At 40.5% G+C, this 17,966-nt stretch overlaps 1 protein-coding gene across 2 annotated transcripts in view; it reads right to left on the bottom strand.

Annotated features, from left to right (window-relative positions):
• The window catches only part of LOC119794423 (activin receptor type-2A-like), a 76,389-nt gene that overhangs the window by 45,039 nt on the left and 13,384 nt on the right, over positions 1–17,966 (bottom strand). For both annotated transcript variants that reach the window (XM_038301977.1, XM_038301978.1), the window contains exons 2-3: positions 4,361–4,568; positions 1,441–1,574 (exon numbers count right to left, since the gene is read on the bottom strand). In XM_038301977.1, the coding sequence (XP_038157905.1) occupies positions 1,441–1,574; positions 4,361–4,568 (342 nt within the window). The remainder of the gene's footprint in view (positions 1–1,440; positions 1,575–4,360; positions 4,569–17,966) is intronic.

Below are 17,966 nucleotides of genomic sequence, written 5' to 3'. Positions count from 1 at the left end.
GAAAAACCTGCTTGCGACAACTTAACCCAAAGGTTTATTAGAACATAAACCACTGCACTAATGTTTCAAACTTTGAAAAGCTTCCCATACAGGAAGAAAGCTAAAAACACACAAATGACAGATATATTTGAACAATTATTTAACTGAATTCACAAACTTTGTTTTAGCAGGGAACAAAACAAATCAGTTTTAAAGCCCCAACATAACCAGTGCTAAGTCTTTTTTGCAGCTGTTTTTCTTTGTATGGTTTTCTTAGTATGTTTGATTTGGTGATAAGTGGAGGCGTTGCAGAGACAAGGGTGGAACTAAACTGAGAAATACCGGCTGTTTCTCCGTAACTCCATTTTGACGCTTTGTGTTTCGTGCTTCGCGTGTTTGACTCCACTGCCTTAATTCCCATCGTTCCCAGCTCGAATGGTTTCTTGCACAAAATAAACTGTGCCTCATGTATGTTCCCTGGTTTTAGCCATGGAAAAAACTCTTGGCTGGAGCCAATTTTCGTTACATTTACACTTGCTCATATTTTCCAGACAAAAAGTTAATGGTGCGTCTCCCAAATGTCCCGGCCGCAACGCTTTTATTGGTTCCGCTATCGGGACGGAACCAATAATGGCGAGCCGTTATTAAAAAAAAAAAAAAAAAAAAGGGTCAATTTTAATATTTTATTTACATTACAAAAATAAATCATAATAAAAATAATCCTATTTATGATATTTTAAAAATTAAGACCTACGAAAGACTGATTTAAGACATTTTAATACCAATTAAGGCCTTAGTTTTATTTTGAAGAATTCAATGCCTTTTAAGACTTTTTAAGGACCCGCAGGAACCCTATATTCGCCTTTTTACCGACAGGCTGTTTGTTTACACTCCCCCACCAGCTTCCTGTCGCTCTTACAACGTCACAGTAGTTGCACTTATTGCTCAGAGTGTTTTCCAATAGGCATAGCCATGGTTTGAAAAACAATGAGTTGTTCTCATGAACAATGTTCCGATGTCTCATTCATTTGGGCCGGACTAAATTACACATTTAATCTCACATTTAGTCTGGTTTATCAGGCTATATGTTAAAGCTAGTTGACTGTAGTTTGAATACAATCGTAAGAGGCAGCATCATGCTGTGGGCCTTCTTCAAATCCTCAACTCCACAGCAACCCAGCAGGAAGCTAACTTTAACCACGTTAACATGCCAAAGCCTAAAGGCTGTTATCTTAAAGTTATATGTGTGTATGCTCTAAAAACCACTGAAGTAGTTTAACGTCTAAATTTTCCAACCTAGAATATGATAGGTTCAAATAAATCAACAAAACCCACACATTTCTGGACAATTCCCCGGCTAAACAAACCCAGAGTACGATCTGCATGTGGATATCTAATCAATCTGCATATGCTTTGGTTTATTTCCACTTCAGTAGACATTACAAACCGATCTGTACTTACTGTAGGCGGTGGAATGGCCGGTGTCGTTGGGCGCCTGCGTATCTGGGACGTACATGAACTTCTCGTTGCACATGTTGCCTTCACAGCAGCAGAAGAACACATCGGGGCTCACCTTCCTCTCCACACACTCGCTGCTGCAGAGGACATTAAGGTGGGATTTAGAAACACACAGCCCCCTCCATTCTGCACTTATTATTCAAAGTGCATCAAGCATAAAAGATGAGTTGTGCAGAAGGCGTGAACGTACACCGATACACACTCCTTTCTCTTCTTTTTCTTCCCTGACAGCCACAGAGGACAATGAAACATAACATTTATTAAATAACTCCTACGTGAGCCAATATGCACACACTCTCCATTTCACTCTCTCAGAGTCATCAGATAAAAGCCAAAGGAAGTGGCAGCCGCCCTCGACTTGCTCTGCACTCTCCAGGGAGTCCAGCCGGCGCCGTCTGAACAGAGGTACCCGAATGGAGCGGGCTGCAGATCCGACTGCAACTTTATCATTTGGCAATCAAAGGAAAACACAAACTGCCTGAAACGAGCTCCTGATATCAACTTCATGTTCTAGTGAGCAGGAAACCATGAGGACACACTTCATTAGAAGCTGTTTTTTTTTAAAGATCTTTTAGAAGTTGAATCAGTTTCAAGAGGAAAGCTTTTCATTTATGTCAGCTGCAGTGATTAAAACATGGCCTTGTGCAAGTCAATCCCATGGAAAGCAATCTGGGCCATAAAACAAAGTGCTCAAGGTGATTTTAAAGGGGTTTGGAGTTCACCGTGAGTCATGGCGTGCTGGCTTTGTCTTGTTGATAGAGAGATTCCTGTAGGTGATAAATGTAAAGCGAGAGACACCTGGCTCTACACTGAGATGATGTTCAGAGCGCCTGAACTCAAGCTTACGGTCACGACCGTCATCTAAGAGGGCAAAAGTGCTTTATTTTTGTAGCAACTCAGCAATTACCCAAGACAATATCTGTTCTATGAGTTTGAAACTAAAGAAACTTTCTTTTCATGTTTTAGATAATAAAGAAAGAAACACTTTCCATACATATCTAGACCTTGGATTTTATAAAAGCTGATCTATACTGTTCAAATCCCCTGCACCAGGTTAAATGAAGGTCTTTCAAAGTAGTTTTCTTTATGCTTCTTGCTGCTTTTTCGCTGCTCTTCAGGTCAGCTTATGTAGCAAACAAAGACAGCCAACTGTTGAGTGTGAGCTTAAAAACGGAAGAAGTTGAATAACTGGCGGACAAAAGAAATAGAAGGCCTGAAAAAACATCCATTTACAGCTGATGAACAGCGACTTAAAGTGAAGTTTTTGTCAAAACAGTAAAGAATACTGCAGAAATCAGACAGAAAAGCTTAAATATGCACCATTTATATCAGCTGATCATTTTCTACACTTTATTCCTCCCAGATGCCCTTCAGATATGTGTTTTTCTTTGTGTAGAGCTATTATCTATAGTCTTACCAACAATCCAATAAAAGACAGAACTTGTTTTTGTCAATTTGGGTTAAAATAGCCCAAAACCTATGGTGCTGTAAACAGAAAGGTAAGCTGTATAAGGTAGGTAGGTTTGGCGGGAAACTGCTGTGCGTCCATAGAAATTCCAGACCGACGGTGCCGAAGCATACCAGCAAAACTTGATTGTGACCAGACCCAAGCGACCTTTGATGTGTGCGGATGCAGAATTATAATCTGCCCTTTATGCTCTGAGGGGGCTTCAGCCATTAGCTCAAGAAGTTTTTCTGAGCGTTTGTCCGTTTTTAAAAGGGGGGAGCTCGCCACAAACTGAGATTTTGGCCTGTCTCATATGTATACATCATGGAAGTGTGACCAAACTCCTTGTTCAGGTCAGTTGCTCTACAAATGTTTTTACTTTGCCTGCATCTGTGGACCAAACCACTAGGGAGCGCTGGATTAAGTTAGTCTTTGATAAAGATGTTTCAGTGACTCTTCCTCCCACTCTTTATGCCTGTGCTACAGAATAAATTAGGATAATATCAGGCAATGATGACACCAACCTTGAATTTGTTAAAAATGCTGATTCCAACAATCAGGGACTAAGGCCCCGTCCACACGAAGTCAGACCCTGGCCTAAACGCACAAATTTTTCACCAAACCAGCCTCTCATCCATACGAAGCCGGCGTTTCGGGGGTCTGTAAACGATCTTTTTTTTATTAAGCCTTCAGAGTGGGAAGATTTTGACACGCCGTTTTCGCGTTTCCATCTTTAAGCTCTAACCGCATTTTTTTTCAGTATCACAACAACAATGGCGCCGTTGCTGCTAATGCTACTCACCCTGCTGTCGGGCTTACAACAGAATCTTCCTCTTCTGGAATATCTCCAGGAAGAACAGAGCAATATCGACGACATAGTTCAGCACCTGACTTGACTGAACCACGAAAATGGACCCGCAGGGCAACCATGTATAAATATTAGTGCGCATGCCCAACATTTCGTTGCCTATTTTTGCTTTGGCACCACAGCGCCACTTACAGGCCTGGCATACATTTTGCAGCGTTTTCATGCATTCGTTTGGACGACCACATTTATTTTACGTCTCCATCTTTACGACAAACGTTCTGGAAAATATTAGCGTTTCGTGCTCGTTTTGACTTCGTGTGGACGGGGCCTAAACTGTGAACCAGATAAGTGATCTTTTGTGATGTTAAATGGAAAAGAAAAAAAAGTCAGAATTCTGAGAAAAAAGTCAGAATTCTGACTTTTTACCCCATGTTAAACTGAAATAAAATGTAAAAATCTGTTAACTTTTTTTTTTCTCCAGTGGCCCTAATCCTGTTCCGTATATTTCTTTCTTCTAAAAGCTCTCAAACTAAAAACAGAGACAAACAACCTTGGAAACAGTTAAACGGTTATTAGTATCATCTTCTCTCAGCAGTCTTCCCGTTTACCTGTCGTAGCAGTTCATGTCGTCCAGCCAGCAGCCCTGCTTGATGATCTCAATGGTGCCCGAGACGTTCTTCCACGTGGCAAAGCAGTGCCGCCGCTTGTCCGTTTCGCCGTAGCACAGATCGGTGCCGCTGAGGTTGGTTCTGTCCTTCTCCCAGCTGGAGTTGTAGTAGATGCATTTCTCCGTCTCTGAGCGTCCCAGAATGGCACCTGTGGAGGACAGAGAGACTCCTTTCAGATTTTTTTTTTTTGTGCTCTGCAAGAGGGAAACTGAAAAGCACTGCGAAGAGAAAATGAAGTAAAAGATAACTTTGTTTTATTTGAATAATAGTCTCAATATATAAGATGAAGGAAAGTAATAATGAAAGTTGCCTCTGATGTGGTTTTCTGTATATTTGGGCATTAAAGACAGTCGGAGGCAAAGGCAGCAATTTTTCAAAGATGAATCTGAAAATTCAGCGAGGTGAGAGAGAAGATTAAAACCTTGAAAGCATATATCTCTAACCAGACCCCCCAAGTCTGTGCTTGTGGGGTCTCTTTACCAGCTTCTCACACATATTTTTATTTCTCTTCAGGACAGGACCGACTGTTTTAGTGTAGAATTTCCTTCACCTCCGACTGATTAATTATTTCAGGACTCTAAATGTCCATTTTCCCCCATCAACACTGATCGGTCACAAAAAGTCTTCCCACAGCATGATGCTGCCATCACTATACTTCACTGAAGAGATGCCATGTTCACTGTGTTTGACATGCAGGCCTAAACAATCTGGGTCACATCAAGCCAACGGGACTGAATACGACACACAGTAAGCATAAAAACCAAGAGTGCTTTCCCTTCCAACTCACAGTCATGCTCTACATTATATTGCCTCATAAAAACCAAGCAGAACACATAAAAGTTTGTGGAAGCGATGTGAGAAAAAAAATTATGAAAAGGTTTCTTGCTTTGATTCCCACACTCGCACTTAACGGCAAACGTTTCATAGTGACCTTCTGATGTGTTGGAGGGTTTGGGTTTGTGTGTGAAACCGTTTTTTAAAACATGCAAATCAAACATCAAAAGGCTCCTGAAATCACTGAACCATTCTCCAAATCCCGCAGCTCTCATTACACGACATTCAGCTCAAATGAGGAACAATCAGTGATTTCCAACAAGCTCTGCTGAGGTATCGAGTGATAAAAATCACCGGTTTCTCAAGTAAAGCACTCCGACGGGGGTTTTTAAGATGTGATTACAGAGGGTCCATATGTAATGGATGAAAACAGGAAAAATGCCACACAACTGAAGGTTTGTTGGTTGTTTATACCTGCTTGATTTGCTGTGTTCCAACTGATTTTTTTTACGACTAAAAAGATTAGAATAAATACGAGAATAATTGTGCAATTTATGAGATGGCTGTGAAATCGGGCCACAGAGGACGAGCCAGCGGCTCAAAGAAATCAGGACGTAATGCATATTTCAATAAGGCAGCTTTAAGTAAAGCCGGTTAACGCCTTCCTAAAAAGCCCTGCAGCCTCCCTTTACAGCCAGCATGAACAGCTGCAGAGGGCAGCGAGGTCACTCTGCCGCCCATCCGGGCCTGACGGCGCTTTTCTCTCGTCACGTCGTTTTACTGCAAAGCGCAGGAGCGTTTTTCCAGCAACAGGTGCAGTCGTGAACCGCTTCATATGTGACCGAGGCGAGCGGAATGTGCTGAAAAATGCAGAAATAATTGGATTACTCCACATACGTGCAGCAAGGAGACATGGGGAAATAATCAGATGGAGCTGCATGAGTAAAGCATTTGGAAGTACAACAGTAGCCAGAACTTAAGGCAAAAACAGCTTTATACTGAGAAAACTAGAAAGAAAAAAAAACACATCTGTCATCACCGCAACGCCCCAAAGCGAGTCACCCACTTCCGCAACAGGAATTATGTGTGAAGAAAAGCTGCTGAAAAGGAAAGAACAAGACAATAAGGGGGGGCATAACTGCATTAGATGTGCCCCTGCAGGAATACGGCTGCATCCGGAGGTTAGAGAACGTTCCTTTGATCTGACAGCGTTGATGGATTGTTATTTAGCCCACCATTTAGCACCTTAGGGCAGCTAAAGCTAAGATAGCAGCCCCAGCGTTAAAGCCATTTACTCCAGCAAGAAGAAGTGAGGAAACGGAATCCTGGAGCTCTACAGAGTTAAAATAATTCCCGTTTTTACGCATTTCAGGGAATTTTAGCAGCACTGCATGTTAGCGGGATGGATGCTAAAACTGAGCCGACACACAAAAATACACAATATATGTTGTGCTTTAGGCCTGAGCTAGTGGGAAATTGTAACAGCATGTTAAAGTAAGTAAAAATACCAGGCTTTCACTGTATTTTGATGAAATTAAAAAGATGTGTGATTTAAAAAAGATCTTTACTCTCATATTTTAATTTAGTTGTCCGTGGAAACGGTTTTCCAGCACAATCATCAAACCGTTTGCCTCAGTATTTCTTTCACTTAATGCAGGCTGTTAATTTAAAAACAGCATAAACAACATAAAAACAACATTGATCTCAAATCTATTTATTTTATTATTCTATGTGAACTAGCTTTAAACAGCCAGCACTTGTGTAAAGTTCGTAAGACAATTTATTTTATTTATTTGTTTCCTTTGTCAGGTGTATTTTATTTGTTTTAATGCAAGCATTTGTGTTTGTGTCTTTGAACCTTAACAATGTTCAAAATAAATATGAAAATATTGTCAGAACATCTTCCATGTCTGCATGTGTTCCTTAAATTTGTGTTTTTTTCTATCAAAAAGATGAGAGAAAATGTTGAAAAGTGAAATAATTTTAGGAAATGTTAAATATCATCTCCTGACTAAAACAAGACTAAAATGTTGACGGTTTTTGTTGACTAAAACTAAACGAATAAAATTATGTTTTCTTGGACTAAAATAAAGACTAAAATGCTCTGACTTATAGTAGACTAAAACTAGACTAAATAAAAATGGGATGATGTCGACTAAATGTGATAAAAACTAACAAGCGATGCTGAAAGTGGACTAAAACTGAAACTTAATTTAAAAATGGCTGCTAAAATTAACACTACTCACAAGACAAGGAGAAGTTTGGGATGCTCAGCAGCGACACTGTGTGAGGCAGGAGGGGTCATGAAGCTGCCGCCGCCCCCAACCTCAACATTATAGTCTGAGAAGATGAAAAAAAAGGCTTCTACTTCAGAAAACTTTGGTGGTTTTTAAACTATGACCTTTTTTATTTACTGAGGACTCCAAAGAAGCTGCAAACCATGGTTTACATTTATCTGTTTTAGTATCTGAGTAACTGGGAGACAAGTTTTACTCGATAAATTAGGTAATTTAAAAATAGCTCACTGTAAATTGCAGACTCTAAAAAGAATAAATAAACCTCCTAAAGGAGAAACTACTCAGAGGAGTAATTAAGCCAAAACCGTATAAATATTATTTACGTTTTATAGGAAAAATAAAAACTATTGTTTGTCTGCTTCATCCAGAGCCCTTAGCGGCATTTCTGAAGTGTAAAGTTAGTTTTTTTAAGACGTTTTTGAAATTTTCAATGAATTTTGTCTTATTCAAGGTGTTTACTGAGATGTTCATTCACCTCGAGTATCTTTTTAGATCATAAAATATGAAGAAATCGACAAATTATTATAATGAAGACATGGATGGAAATCTGATCTTAATTATCAAATTTTTCCCAAAAAAAAAAATCCTACAGCTCTCAAGAAAATCCACAATAAATACATCTTAAATAGCATTTATCAAAGTATAGTAAATAATTGCATCAATACCATTATATGTTTTAAATCAAACAAATAAAATACATTTGAAATCTTGCAAATATATATATGTAGAGTAAACAGAGGTTGAGCGCAGCGTCAAGGTTTCCCTGTGTGAAATCCAGCCATGCTGCTTTCTGTTGGATGTAAAGAAAAGCAGAGAGCCGTCTCAAAGAGCTGGGACCATGTGAAGTGCAAACATGGCTGCTAAGAGCTGGAATCAATCACAGCTCTGAGACGAGGTGACAATAGAGGCGGCCGTTTGCTATAGGTGAGCTATAGCTGCCCGGCGCTATGGCGGATATGAAGGACACAAAGTGGAAGAATCAATCTTCTAGGTTTTATGCTAAAGTTTACTAAAGAGGATATCGTCAGAGCCTAAAGGAGAAACTGTGCGAAGGCCTCCACCCACGAGTGGAAGAATGAGACAAAATGAACCGGACCGACTCGCTTTGTTTACCTTAACTGGAAAAAAAAGAAGAAAATCAGCAAATAATGGAAAGCATTGAAAATAATACATTATTTCTCAGACTAATTCAAACTGTCAGTGATGGAGAGAACCTTGACGTATATGAACATGAAATAAAACTTCATCAGTTTGTTGGATTGAGTCTGAACTGATGTGTGGAACAAAAGACGAAAACTTCTTCATGTCTCAAGAGTTGTTTTTTTCTTAGCTCGTTAAACCGCTTCAGTCTGTGGTTGGATTGATAAACTGATGCTTCTCAGATAAAACAGAACGACGTTTCTCTGCTCTCTTTCAGAGCATGTCGCTGGTTTTGGTCCAGATAAAAATATCAGAAGCTAGATGCGTCTAACAGTTCCAGCCTTGGATCTATGCTGAGTGTTTAACCTGACTGTTGGGTGCTTTGGTTACTGCCTAACAACACAAAGGCTCCGATCATGATGCTGCCATTTTTTAACACGTCCATAGAATGCTGAAAAAAAGTAAATGGCGCATCTGCCAAATGTCCCGGCCGCAACAACGCTTTTATTGGTTCCGCTATCAGGACGGAACCAATAATGGCGAGCCATTATTTTTTTAAATAAAAAAAAGGCCAATGTTAATATTTTACTTAGATTACAAAAATAAATCATAATAAAAATAATCCTATTTATGATGTTTTAAAAATGACGACAGACAAAAGACTGATTTAAGACATTTTAATACCAATTAAGGCCTTAGTTTTATTTTGAAGAATTAAATGCCTTTTAAGACATTTTAAGGACCCGCTGGAACCCTGGAAAAGACGCCCTCTCCACTTTAAAAAAAATAAAATGCACATGCACAACCATGTACCCGCTCCCGAGAGGTAACACGTGCGAGAGCGTGCACGAGCCCATTTCTCTTCATGCACACTGTTTAAAAGTTACTGTTTGCATCACTCATACCAGCTTACTTTCAAAAAGAAGATTTGCAATTTTTTTACTATGTCAGACTCACCGCCGGTAAGTGAAAATGGGGACGTCCAAACATATCATTAGAATGATTGACAATTAGGAGGACCACTTATTGCAACCTTCACTATAGCTTTAACTATCAAGTGTCACTCAGAATAAAGTCCCACTCACAGCTGTGGAAGTTGCCTGGAATGTACATGAGGGGTATAAACGTGAATGGGACGGCCTCTTCCCTCCAGCGGAAAGGGAAAACTTCCGTTCCTATGGCAACACAGAGATGCCCCATGTACGAGGCCATAGCTCTGTGGCGCAGAACAACATTTAAAACTACTTCAAAGAGGATCTTCCATTTAGGGATAAAGGATGTCTATTTTCTTTGTCCTAACTTGTGATTTTTTTTCTGTCATTGTGATGAAGATGCAGTAAACCAGCTGAGCTCACATTTGAATGCACGTATTTCCTCTGCACTAGTTCACTGTTTCACCCTGTGCCAAATTCCAGTGAGCCAGCAGTGATGCAGACTTGCTATTAAAGGCTGAACGGTCCACTCTCCCTACCTACTAAGTGGCTTGGGATGGCCCTTAATTTGGTGGACCCTCAGTGGGAGCGTGCAAACAGAGGGTTAGTGCTCAGGGGCTGGTTGGGATTTAGCCTTAGTCTCTGTGAGATTCTTTCCACTTGGCTTAAGCTCCCAGGTTGAAAACAGTTGGAATATAGTAGCTAACAATTACAGCAGTCCTTAGCCATATGAATAATGCAGACACAGATAGAAATATCCCTAAGAAAATATGTGACTTGTGTTTTATGCTGTCTGGCTCCAGTCCTAGATGTCCCAGCTTCTCACATCAGTGCTCCGCCTGTGTCCCTAATTACATCCAAATCAGATCATTTGATTTATATATTTAAAAAAAAGACATTTAAACAATCAGTTCGCTGTAGCAAAATTACATTTAAAGCTTTTAGACTCAGTATGGGTTTTCTCAGAATTGAAACCCATGCAGCAGGTCTGGACGAGCGTCCAGCTATAATGCTACGTTCACACCTAAAGCAGCAAAGGCAGCCAGAGCAGCTACATGCAAAGTCAATGGTTGACGAGCATCAAGGTGCAGCAAAACGTCCCGCAGCACGTTTTGAGCAACGCGTCGGGAGCATTTGAGCAACTGACGCACGGCGAGCGCTGCAAACGCAGCAGCTGATTGAGTTGCAAAAATTGAACTTTAGCTGCTGGACACGCCACATCAACCAATCAGAGAAGCTGGCAGGGAGACAGAAACATCGCTGATGATACAGATCACTATGATCACTCCTCTGAAACAGTTTATTAACGCCTAAATTAACTTAAAATGCTGAAATCTGCAGGCAAAACGTTCACTTTTAGTATCCTGGTGCCTGCAGTCTGGATTACGTAGATGAAAAACGCCTTCCAGCCGCCGTGGCAAACCGTAGAAAGGTGACCGGGCAAGAGGCTGCTGTTGAATGGGATTCCTACTGACAGCGCACCGCCGGTATGTGGGGGTCTGAGCAGCTCTGATAGAAATAATATTTGAAGGCAGGATGGTTATCTGGATGAACTGGATTTTCTCACTGGAAAAAATATTAAAACTACTTTTTACCCACTGATCACAGCAAATATAGCTGCCATTGTTACAGGCAAAGAAAGGATAGGGTAGCTCCGCCCAACACGCATCAGACCCACTTTTTTCCACCGCGCAGCTAGAGCAGCAAATATGCTTCAGCCGCGCGTCAGAACTAAACTTATACAAGCATAAAAAATGAAGCAGCATGCGCTTTTTTGCAGCTGCTTGCGGTCTGACGTAGCATTAGATTAAAGATTCATCACACTGTTCAGACAGATTAAAGTTCTGCCAGGAACCTGAAGACTGTATAGCGAAATGCGGCCCTGCTCCACCCCCACGTGTTGCCGCCGACTGAAAATCAGGATATAAGAAAATAACCAACGCTTTAGTTAAACGCTCATTCAGCTGTTTACAGAAGTGAAAACGACAGAGTATTTTAGTGGCAGACTTTAAACTATTATGTGAACTTTAAAACAACTTTAAAACAAAAGCTTCCACATTTCTTAACTACTGTTGATGAGTTGAAGTGTCCCACAGCATGATGCTGCAAAAAGTGAAAACATTCAAAGACCATGAACACTTCTGCGAGTCGCTTTCCAATGAAAACAGCGTTTTCACAGATTCTTACCACATTTTATCACCACAGGACAAAAAAACAAACAGCGGATTTCAGTTTCTTTAACACCATTTTGTCTACTTATATGGTAATAACGGCAGACTGTGGGAACACAAATAATGTAAGAAGGAGTCCTAGAAACTCCAACAATACACCAAGCTCAATTTTCCTCCATAAAAGGTTTTCTTTCTTCCCTCAAGCTTAAAGTTCAATCAGTCTATTTTCCTTCCTCGGGTGGAAAGAAATGACCTCGTAGCATTTCGCTGAGAAACATCTTTCTGTTCCACTCAAACAGGAGATTTATCAAGTCGTACCGCGACCTACTTCGGCTTGGGACATTTCAGCAACACCTCCTCTGGAAATTGTCTAAACACCTGACCCACTTTTCATTTCACTGGGGCTTTGTTTTCTCCTGGCCTTCCTGAACCCTCCACAAACTATTATAAAACGTCACATTAAAGCGTGCAGGCACGAAAGAAGGTAAGGGATGTAACTCACCAGGAAAGTAGAGATCACTAATCATCTGCAGCCTGCATTAAAAGACTTTTCGTTTCTCACAGTTAGAGATCACGTTAGATCACATGTCAAACTCTGCACATCACAAATTCAGCTCGTTAAAGCAATTTATCCGTCCCTCAAGACCAAAACAAATGTACATTATGTCCAAAAAGTGGACTAGTGTCCTCTTAAAGGAATACATTTATAACACCATAACAATGTCCTCAAACAGCCGTTTTAAAGACCTGATGGAGCTGAAGCGACCCGATATATAAAAGAATTTAACACCAGTTAGATTTACCTGAATGCATTGTTAGTTTTTCTGAATTTATCAGTCTTACCACCATCAAAGTGTCAGTATTTCTATTTTTATCATAAAAAGAAGACAAAATAGGAAGAATATAGTCCTAGTGGAGTTACTACAGCCCTTAAACAAGCCTCCTGTTCACAGAACAAACATGAGTTTTAATCTAATCTGCCTTTTCTCAGCAGAACAGCTTGATTAATAAAGTTGATTAACTAATAAAGCCTTGGGAGATTCAAATTACAATAAATAATGTGATTTGGTGGTTTATTTTAAGAAAGTAAAACAAAGAAACATCTATGGTGAACTCCAGGAAGTTCAGGTCTCTGATGTGGTCCCCCTGGCTTCCCATTATGTCTCTGACCCATTGTGTTTCCTCAGTTGTGAAACATAATCATGAGTAATTTCTCCCTGAAGGGTTTCCTTTCATGAGACGGTAAGTAGCCCAAACTGAGCCGAGGCACAAACTCCCTTTCTCTCTGCGAGGACGGGTCAAGCTGCACTTCTCTGCTGAACAGAGGCCAGGCTTCCACAGAGAGAAACTAAAGATCACAAGGGAGGAGCTGCATCAGATCCGCTCTGCTGGCAGATGCCTCTTTGTTAGCAAAGCGAGAGGTTTACAAGGTAGAGGCCCCGCAGCAGAGAGATGCTTCTGGTCTGATCTGACGCCAGGCCGCTGAGGTGCATGCTGGGTGGGAAATGACCACCAACCACCTGCCAAATGTCTGAGAAATTTCAGCTAAGCCCCTCTGGCAGGCAGCCAGCCAACACGGGGAGGTTTTGTTGTTGCTCTGAAGCTACAGCTTGTACGTACAAGCTCATTACCGGTCGACGGCTGCATCAAAACTGGGATGTTATATCGCTTATTTAGCCTGTTAAAACACATGAAGCAATATCCAGTTTCCTGCTCTGGAGCCTCATAATGAAGTGGCATTTTGGCGGGTCGGGCCTGCGCTGCACTAAAGTAGGTAAACAACTCATTCATCAAGGGCCTGTTTTTGTGAGGCTGCCAGCGGCGGGGATTGTTCGTTATGATGGAAATTGTTCCAAGGATCAACTTATCATCTCTGTCCGGGGCGGGGGGGGTGCGAAACGTTCGAGCTGATGTATGGCTGTGTGGGTATCTGCAGCGTGCGTTTTAAAGGATTTCTGCAAAGCCTTGAATAATAAAGTTAGTCCGGGGTCAGCGGGTCAAAGCTCTATCTGCAGAGCCTGCCTCTTTTCTTCCCGGCAACGCTTGTTGTTGGCGCTGATGCAATCCGACACTCCTACTCCCCCCTTCATATGTGACTCAAGAGTCAGCTAAATACAGCTCCAGCATGTGTGACTAAGAGTGTAGATTCAGGAGAAATCTTTAATCACAGCAGCAGTGAGACCTGGTCACACTGAGCACAAATACAAGACCCTATAGACGCTTCTGAAATAAAAAACAAACAATCCAGTCAAGAAAAGCAGCTTTACCACAGTAAAATAGATTTCATTTAGGGCCAGCACCAGCTAAAGGGGCTAAACACAAAAGCACACCACACTTTTCAGATATAAAACTCGCGTTTCCTTCCACTTCACAATCATTTGCCTCTTGAATTATTGATATAAACATCAATTAATTTGGTAGACAGACTCTAAAACAGGCAATTTGCTCTAAAAAACATCAACCTACTTATAGCAGCAATTAGTACATAAGGGGATTAGGGCCACTGTAAAAATTTAAACAGTTAACTGACTTTTAAATTTTATTTCAGTATAATATGAGAAAAAAGTCAGAATTCTGAGATTAATCTCAGAATTCTGACAGCTAACAAGCATGTTAGCAACAAGCCGTAGCCATGTCTGTTTCAGAGACTAAACTAGCTCTCTTGTTTTAATCACCTTCTACTCTTCCATTAATGAAATAGCATCACCGGGGACCCCTTGGCCACGTAAAAAGTTGCCTAATTCCGTCATTTTCCACCAATGTGTCACTGGCCCTCCCAAACAACTCACATCTTTGTCATTGAAGCTGAGTGCTCCACATCTCTTCCTTCATGGGGCCCATCTACATTAAGATCCGCAATTCTGAGGAAAAAAAAGTCAGAATTCTGAGAAAAAAAGTCAGACTTTTGACATTAAAGTCAGAATTCTAAGAATAAAGTCAGAATTCCGAGGGGAAAGAAAAGTCAGAATTCTGAGGGGAAAAAAGTCAGAAGTTTGAGATTAAAGTCAGAATTCTGAGAAAAAAATCAGAATTCTTAGATCAAAGTCAGAATTCTGAGAAAAAAAAGTCAGAAGTTTGAGATTAAAGTCAGAATTCTGAGAAAAAAATCAGAATTCTTAGATCAAAGTCAGAATTCCGAGGGGGAAAAAAAGTCAGAAGTTTGAGATTAAAGTCAGAATTCTGAGAAAAAAATCAGAATTCTTAGATCAAAGTCAGAATTCTGAGGGGAAAAAAGTCAGAAGTTTGAGATTAAAGTCAGAATTCTGAGAAAAAGGGAGAATTCTTAGATCAAAGTCAGAATTCTGAGGGGGAAAAAAAAGTCAGAATTTTGAGATTAAAGTCAGAATTCTGAGGGAAAAAAGTCAGACTTTTGAGATTAAAGTCAGAATTCTGAGGGAAAAAAGTCAGACTTTTGAGATTAAAGTCAGAATTCTGAGGGAAAAAAGTCAGAATTTTGAGATTAAAGTCAGAATTCTGAGAAAAAGGGAGAATTCTTAGATTAAAGTCAGAATTCTGAGGGAAAAAAGTCAGACTTTTGAGATTAAAGTCAGAATTCTGAGGGAAAAAAGTCAGACTTTTGAGATTAAAGTCAGAATTCTGAGAAAAAGGGAGAAATCTTAGATAAAAGTCAGAATTCTGAGGGAAAAAAGTCAGACTTTTGAGATTAAAGTCAGAATTCTGAGAAAAAGGGAGAATTCTTAGATAAAAGTCAGAATTCTGAGGGAAAAAAGTCAGACTTTTGAGATTAAAGTCAGAATTCTGAGGGAAAAAAGTCAGACTTTTGAGATTAAAGTCAGAATTCTGAGGGAAAAAAGTCAGACTTTTGAGATTAAAGTCAGAATTCTGAGGGAAAAAAGTCAGACTTTTGAGATTAAAGTCAGAATTCTGAGGGAAAAAAGTCAGACTTTTGAGATTAAAGTCAGAATTCTGAGGGAAAAAAGTCAGACTTTTGAGATTAAAGTCAGAATTCTGAGGGAAAAAAGTCAGAATTTTGAGATTAAAGTCAGAATTCTGAGAAAAAGGGAGAATCCTTAGATTAAAGTCAGAATTCTGAGGGAAAAAAGTCAGACTTTTGAGATTAAAGTCAGAATTCTGAGGGAAAAAAGTCAGACTTTTGAGATTAACGTCAGAATTCTGAGGGAAAAAAGTCAGACTTTTCAGATTAAAGTCAGAATTCTGAGGGAAAAAAGTCAGACTTTTGAGATTAAAGTCAGAATTCTGAGGGAAAAAAGTCAGAATTTTGAGATTAAAGTCAGAATTCTGAGAAAAAGGGAGAATTCTTAGATTAAAGTCAGAATTCTGAGGGAAAAAAGTCAGACTTTTGAGATTAAAGTCAGAATTCTGAGAAAAAGGGAGAATTCTTAGATCAAAGTCAGAATTCCGAGGGGAAAAAAAGTCAGATTTCGGACTTTTTCCCCCATGATAAACTGAAATAATATTTGAAAAAAATCAGTTAACTTTTAGTGGCCCTAATCCTCTTCCGTAAATTAGGGCAAAACCTAAACATTACCATTTTTTTATTTTAAGATTTTATTTACACATACATACTAATTTAAAACTTTTTTTCTTATATTAAATATGTACATTTACAAAAAGTACCCATTTTCAATAAAAAAAAATAAATAGCTTAATGAATTAAAAAAATAATCGATAGGTTTGTAGATGTGAAAAAGGTCAGATTGTTATGGGTTGAACAGAGCATAACCCCAGTTCTTCTCTATATATTTGAAGTCCTGTTTGTGTAAATAAAGGGAGAAAATAAATATTTGCTGAGATGTTTGAAGTGAGCGCAGCAGCAGCAGCACTGGAGAGGAAAAGAGGATGCGGATCAGCGATACAGGCAAAGGGGAATAAAAAGAATTGACAAGCCTTTCGGGTCACGAGAGGTTCAGGCTGAGCTGGTTTGGAAGCTGTCAGGCCCGGTTAGAGCAGCGGCCATAAACAGTCTAGATTTCATTCCTGTGCAGCGGTGTCTGTTCAGAGCATCCTGGTTAACGAGTGGCTGAGAGGGATCAAAGTTCACCACAACAAAAAGCCCAGATTTCCCCCATCAGGTGCTGCTTGGAGCTCTTTCAGCAAGCCTCCGTCCAGCGTAATTTTCTAGTCTGAATGATTTACCAATGATGTGTAAAAAGTCACAAACCTCTGACGCACCAAATCACCAGCTGCTGGTTTCCACATCCTTCCCTTTCTGCTCCTGGGAGTCAAAACAAGCTGACACCTAACACTTTGCAGGCAAACAGCTACACTTCAGCCCATACAGTGTTAAAAAAAAACACAAACGAGGAGTTAGACTTTACTGTAATTCTGCAGGTCATTCTTTTATATCCCAGAAGCAAAAAAACAGCTCAGTTAATCAGAGAAAAGGCAACTACACTTCTCTACTTCCTGCCTCCTGACTGGAAAAGCTAGTTAGATATGCATCCCCTCACTTTCCTTCAGGGCAGCTTGTAGATAAAGCTCTGAATATCACAGGCTTCACTTAGGGGACCACCCCTGTGTCTGCTGTAAAATCCTGCTAAACAAGTGCTTCATCAATATTTCTGAGACGGTCAAAGACTTTCCAGCAGGATTCAACAGGCGCATCTTGTTTAAATATCTTAAGTTACGTTTGCTGAAAGAGAAGCCGAACACCTGCCTGTTTAATCTGAACCAAAACAAGTTTAGATTCATGTTTGGGATTATTATCCTGCTGAACATTGTTCTTGCAATAGAACGACTGCATGACGCTGCCGCCACCATGCTTGAGAGCTGCTACAACATTCCTTTGGTGTCTTGTTTTACATGCCGACCTCTGAGGAGCTGGATCGTAGGATAAGATCGAGGTCTCTGCAGGGGATACACTGCCTCCATGTTTCTTTAACAGCTGAATGGGTGCAGCAGCTGTGAGGGCCTGCCTGGTGTACAGTCCACTGTTTTCACAGAGCAGCCTGGAACTCTCTGGAGTGCTACATTAACGCTCAATCAGACGTTGTTGTGACACGGCAGGGGAGGCTGGCTCGCCTGAGCCGCTCACAAAGACCGCACTCTTCCCATGGCAGAGAGGAGAGGAGGGGGGGGGCGGGCATTAAAAAACCACCACACTCAGCAACTGAATCCAATCCCTCTAATCCTCGCTGGAATGCCCGAGCCCATCGGTCTCCTCCTCAATTAGTGCTGATGGAGCTTCTGGTCGGACAGGTCCGGAGAGCACCTGCAGAGCGTGCACAAGCAGTCTTGCAAGAATGACGTG

This window comes from Cyprinodon tularosa, unplaced genomic scaffold (assembly GCF_016077235.1).
Source record: "Cyprinodon tularosa strain WSP-4 unplaced genomic scaffold, ASM1607723v1 ctg48, whole genome shotgun sequence".
Classification (NCBI taxonomy): Eukaryota; Metazoa; Chordata; class Actinopteri; order Cyprinodontiformes; family Cyprinodontidae; genus Cyprinodon; species Cyprinodon tularosa.
This window is presented reverse-complemented; position numbering and strand designations above follow the sequence as displayed.